The 6,244-nt window shown below is 45.8% G+C and overlaps 1 protein-coding gene across 2 annotated transcripts in view; it reads right to left on the reverse strand.

Annotated features, from left to right (window-relative positions):
• The window catches only part of UFSP2 (UFM1 specific peptidase 2), a 29,291-nt gene extending 23,175 nt beyond the window's left edge, over nucleotides 1–6,116 (reverse strand). The window contains exons 1-2 of one of the 2 annotated variants that reach the window (XM_077477316.1): nucleotides 6,003–6,116; nucleotides 2,806–2,884 (exon numbers count right to left, since the gene is read on the reverse strand). In XM_077477316.1, coding sequence (XP_077333442.1) covers nucleotides 2,806–2,884; nucleotides 6,003–6,005 — 82 coding nt within the window. In that variant the 5' untranslated portion in view covers nucleotides 6,006–6,116. Of the gene's footprint in view, nucleotides 1–2,805; nucleotides 2,885–5,969 lie in introns of both variants that reach the window. The other variant, XM_077477317.1, reaches the window with a different exon arrangement.
• Nucleotides 6,117–6,244: the final 128 nt, after the last annotated feature.

Below are 6,244 nucleotides of genomic sequence, written 5' to 3' on the forward strand. Positions count from 1 at the left end.
TGTGGCCCCCAACGATCTCCCAGCGGCCGAGGTCACAAAAGATATGTAGGCTGGCTGCCTCGGTGGGAGGAGATGGGACGAGTGCCGTGCACACAGGAGGAGTATTTCCTGTTTACACGCAGCCTCCTTAATAGGAAGTACCGTCTGCGGCGCTGCCATTGGACGACTGTTCTGTCGATCAAAGGAGGTGGGACTTTCTCTTAAAGAGGCCGCTGTGTAAACAGGAGATTCTCCTGTAGGAGGTCTTTGGCGCTTGTCCGGCCCCCTCATGTCCCCTCCAAGGCTGCACTGATGGTAATGGTGAGTGCATTCCTGGCAATGGTGAGCTAATTCCTAGCAATGGCGGCTGTGTTCCTGGCAATGGCGGCTGCATTCCTGGCAATTGTGGGTCTGCAGATGGGCACTGACCCTTATTTTGCTTCACAGTTCTTTATTTAAAATTTTTAAGTTTTTTTTCCTGAAACTTCCCTCTTAAAGTGAAGGTGCGTGCTATACCCCAATAAATACGGTATATCCAAATACACCAGAGTTCATTTCTTCACCACACACAGCCACAAAGGCAAGAGAATTCTTGTTGGGCAGTGTATTAGTGCTCGAATGAACACACTTAGACCGAATTTTAATGGTTCAAACAATGTCAGGCAAAATGGTCGGCCCTCGCGCATGTTCACTTCATCAAATCTGTTTGGACACCCCTGGACTAATTCCTTCGGACCTAGTCTGCCGGAAAGTCCGGATGTGTGTACGCGGCATAAGTATGCCCAAGGACTGTGCAATGCTGTACCCTATGCTAATACTCCACTAGTGTGTGGTAGCATTCAAAACATTCACCAATGCAAAGACCAGGTTGGTCAGGACAGGAGGGACAATAAAAGCGGGTGTCACGCCTATATCCGTTTTTTCTGCAGATATGACATCTTCTTTGGGGATTTCTTTGGGTAGGGGTACCAGGGAGGACATACAGAAAATGCCCCTCATGCAGCTAGCTCACTTCATTTGGATTAGGAAGGTGGGTCGCAGCACTGTCTGAAAACAGAAGGGCTTTGATGATCTCTTCCTTGAATTTAAGGAAGGATCCAGTTCATCCTGAAGCTCTGTATAGCACATAAGGATTCAGCAGAGCCAATTGTAATAAATATACAGACACTTTTTTGTACCAGCGTCTGGCCTTACGGGCATTTAGGTACATCACCAACAACTGGTCGATGAGGTCCACCCTTCCCATGTTAAGTTTGTATTCGTGGACACAGAGGTGGTTTCTCCACAACACCAGTCACCGTTTGAATTTGGATAGTCGGGTCTGCGTGAAGGGAGGACAGAACGAAAACATTCTTATTATCCCTCCACTTCATAGCGAGCAAATTATTACATCTCAATCAGACTCTCTCCCCCAGCCTAAGATGGAAATCTACAAGTCGCTGGAGTAAGCCCCGGCGATTAGATTGCACGGTGCCACATGCGCCAATTCCATGATCAAACAAGTGACTAAAAAGTGGCACGCTTGTGTAATAATTGTCCACATGCATGTGGTACCCCTTTCCGAATAAGGGTGACACCAAGTCCCACACAATCTTACCAGCGCTCCCTATGTAGTCTGGACAGTTCTCCGGCTCTACGTAACTATCTCTTCCCTTGTAAACCATAAAACTATATGTATAGCCTGTTTCCCTGTCACGTTGCTTATACATCTTAAACCCGTACGTGGCACACTTGCTGGGAAAGATACTGTTTGAATGACAAGCAGTTAGAAAACTTAGTCATGGACTCATCAATGCAGACAACTTGATTGGGTGTAAACAAGGCTGCAAACTGCCGGTTGAAGTGGTTTGCGAGGGGCCCAATTTTGTAGAGCCGTTTGTATTCATGGTCACCCCGAGGATGACAGAGTTCATTGTCATTGAAATGCATGAACCGCAAGATCTGCTTGTATCGTGTCCTGATCCTGGAGGAAGATAACAAGGGCATATGGTGAATTGGGTTAATGGACCAATACGACCGCAACTCACTTTTTTTTTTAGCTATGCCCATGAAAGTCTTAAATTCAGAGACCGTAATAAGTCTCCAATCTCTGGCAAGGGTCAACTGGGATTAGCGGCGATGAATTGACCAGCATACAAATTGCTTTGGTCCACAATGGATCTATAGAGATCTTCCTTGAAAAACAGCAAATAAAAATCAAGTGACGTAGAATCAACTGTTTCCACCTGAATTCCAGGTTGATCAGTGAATGGGGGAAGTATGGGTGCAGAAGAAGTGGTGGGCTCCCAATTTGCATTGGCAAATGCAGCAGGAAGGGCACTATGGGCTCGACGGGCCTGTGTTTGTCTTCTTGGTGCTGAGAGACACTAGTTGTGCTAGCCACCTCACTAGCTTGAACTGCACTTATGGGACTCTCCATATCACCAAGTGTTACTGCAGTGCTGGATGTATGACCAGGATGTACTGGGCCGCTGGTGTCTGCCAGGTCACCAGAAGGATGAGCGGCACTAGTATTGGCTCTCTGCTCCATACGAGAGCCCTGTCGTTCTTGCACATCAACAGCAGAAGAACATGGTCGGGTATGCCTGACCTTGGCAGGGACCACTACTCCGTCGTCAGAGTTATCTGTCAGGGTTCTGTCAGGAAGCAGAACATTTTTAGTTTTTTTCCTATAGTAATCCTTCAGGAAAATGATTACCGTTACAGCAATTTCCAGGCAGAGAGAAGTTATTAAGCTGTAGAAAGAGGATGTGGAGCACAAAATGTTAACACTGAAATTGGGATTTTCATTTGGACTTCTGCGTTAAGGCAACAGGTCAAACATACCATCAGCTGCTGGCAAGTCAAATGACACACTGAGACCACCTCGTGTTCTAAAAATTATTTCTGGAGCTTCAGAAACAACCTGTATAATAATTACAAAAGAAAGTTCTTGATTACTTAAATCCATCCAAAAAAAAAAGCCACTTTGTCATTTTCATACAATCCCATGTTAGATAATGTTATGTGCCCCAGTGTATGTGCTTTATAAAACTTATGTCGATTTGTACCATATTTCAGAGTGCCACCTGGCACTCATGTGACTGCTTTCCTCTCCAGATCTGACAACTACAGCGGAAGGGGCTGAGAACTCCCGCTGACTTTAGCCAGGAGGAGAGCAGTGGGCGGTCATGTGAGCACCAAGAGGCACTCTGAAATAAGGTACAAAAAAAAATGCATAATTGTTTTTAAAGCATATACACTTTTTTTTTTTACACTTTAATAAGAATGAAATAGTAAGACTTCACAAGCATTTTTTGACACATTTTATATATATATATATATATATATATATACACATATACACACATACACATACATACACACACACAATATCACTCCTCCTGTCCATGATGTGACCCAGGGGGTGGAGGCCTCTACAACTATACTCCGAAAGGGGCGAAATGCATCCGAGGAGTTTTCTACAGGTAGAGAAGAGGAGCTGAAGCCATCTTTTACCCATCCCATTCACATTTATGCAACAGGGAGTCGGGGCTGTATGCAGACGGCCACCCTTCAGAACCTGACAAGGTGATCTGATCTGTCTTGCACCAGTCTATTCACCTCTAACAGGGCTTCCATCTTCACCTGGTCTTACTTCAGTTGCAATATTCCCTATGCACACATTCATCGAAATGGCTGTAATAATGCTGGGTGCTATAATGACCACCAGCTGGAAACCACAGACAATCTAAATGGAGAAATGTCATCAGCACACCAAGGATTCCTCAGAAGGGTCCAAAGCTTTATTTACATGGTCACGTGGTACAGCACAAGCACTTGCCTGATGAAGGGGCCCTGCTGGGCATCGAAACATTGCCAGGTGTGTACTGCGTGACCATGTTCATAAACTTCGGACCCTTCTGAGAAATCCTTGATGTGCTGATGACTTTTTTCCATTCAGATGGTCTTCCTTCAGGAAACACTGGCAAAGGATGTTTGAACGGCAGAGCTGTGATGACATCACTCCCACAGCTCTGAAGGGACGGCACGCGTATGCTTCTCCTTCAGAGTGCACATGTCGATGATGTCACTGGCTGCAGAGACACTGAATATCTCCTAAACTAAGCACATTCCATTCCTTCTATCTACAGGTAATCCTTATTGCAAGGTTGCCTGTAGGTACAAGTGCCCAAATGGAGTTTATGAACGCTTTAAGGGGAGCCCTGCACTGAAATGGATCCATGTTGAATTAATGTGTGAATGGCATTTCCAGTGCTGGTATGTTATACAGTATGTACAGTGTCTCACAAAAGTGAGTACACCCCTCACATTTTTGTAAATATTTTATTATATTTTTTCATGTGACAGCACTTTGCTACAATGTAAAGTAGTGAGTGTACAGCTTTTATAACAGTGTAAATTTGCTGTCCCCTCTAAATAACGCAAACTGGGCCCAAAGTGTCAATATTTTGTGTGGCCACCTTGATTTTCCAGCACTGCCTTAACCCTCTTGGGCATGGAGTTCACCAGAGCTTCACAGGTTGCCACTGGAGTCCTCTTCCACTTCTCCATGATGAAATCACAGAGCTGGTAGAGGTTAAAGACCTTGCGCTCCTCCACCTTCCCTCTGAGGATGCCCCACAGATGCTCAATAGGGTTTAGGTCTGGAGACATGCTTGGCCAGTCCATCACCTTTACCCTCAGCTTCTTAAGCAAGGCAGTGGTCGTCTTGGAGGTGTGTTTGGGGTCATTATGTTGGAATATTGCCCTGCAGCCCAGTCTCCGAAGGGAGGGGATCATGCTCTGCTTCAGTATGTCACAGTACATGTTGGCATTCATGGTTCCCTCAATGAACTGTAGCTCCCCAGTGCCGGCAGCACTCATGCAGCCTCAGACCATGACACTCCCACCACCATGCTTGACTGTAGATAAGACACACTTGTCTTTGTACTCCTCACCTGGTTGCCGCCACACACGCTTTACACCATCTGAACCAAATAAGTTTATCTTGGTCTCATCAGATCACAGGGCATGGTTCCAGTAATCCATGTGCTTAATCCGCTTGTCTTCAGCAAACTGTGGGCTTTCTTGTGCATCATCTTTAGAAGAGGCTTCATTCTAGGATGACAGCCATGCAGACCAGTTTGATGCAGTGTGCGGTGTATGGTCTGAGCACTGACAGGCTGACCCCCCCCACCCCTTCAACCTCTGCAGCAATGCTGGCAGCACTCATACATCTATTTCCCAAAGACAACCTCTGTATATGACGCTGAGCATGTGCACACAACTTCTTTTATCGACCATGGCGAGGCCTGTTCTGAGTGGAACCTGTCCTGTTAAACCGCTGTATGGTCTTGGCCACCGTGCTGCAGCTCAGTTTCAGGGTCTTGGCAATCTTTATGTAGAGCATCAATAACTTTTTAGATCCTCAGAGCGTTCTTTGCCATGTTGAACTTCCAGTGACCAGTATGAGAAAATGAGAGCGATAACACCAAATTTATCAATTTATCACACCTGCTCCCCATTCATACCTGAGACCTTGTAACACTAACAAGTCACATGACATCGGGGACGGAAAATGGCTAATTGGGCCCAAGTTGGACATTTTCACTTAGGGTTGTACTCACGTTTGTTGCCAGTGGTTTAGACATTAATGGCTGTGTGTTGAGTTATTTTGAGGGGACAGCAAATTTACACTGTTATACAAGCTGTACACTCACTACTTTACATTGTAGCAAAGCGTCATTTCTTCAGTGTTGTCACATGAAAAGATAATAAAATATTTACAAAAATGTGAGGGGTGTACCCACTTTTATAATATACTCTCTGTGTATGTAGGTGATGTATGTGCACAGGAGGTGATCTGTAGATCTCATTCTTCCTCCCACTGATACCAATGAGAGTGCGTTTTTGGCTGAAAGCTTTGAAGCCGGTGGATGAGTAGGACAGCCAAGCAATTTACATCTGCAGAGTGCGATTCTTCTCTTCATGGCGAATAATAAATTCACCATGTTTACAGCTACTCTCCGCTATCTACTCACCATGTCTGCCACTGCTCTCCGCTATACATCCAGCTGCAGTCCTTCCTTGTCGCACAGCCAATCACACACCGCTTCCTCCTTCGCCCTCCAATCACATACGCTCCGCACACAGCACGTGTCACCTGAAGGGCCCAGAGGTGACTATCTCTGGTCTGATTGGCTCAACGTCCCCTGGCACCTCCCCACCTTTCAGACAGCCTCAGCACACATAGTGGAAAACTACAAGTCCCGGCATGCATTGT

Source organism: Lithobates pipiens, unplaced genomic scaffold, assembly GCF_037356315.1.
Source record: "Lithobates pipiens isolate NorthernLeopardFrog02 unplaced genomic scaffold, aLitPip1_a1.2 Scaffold_13, whole genome shotgun sequence".
Classification (NCBI taxonomy): Eukaryota; Metazoa; Chordata; class Amphibia; order Anura; family Ranidae; genus Lithobates; species Lithobates pipiens.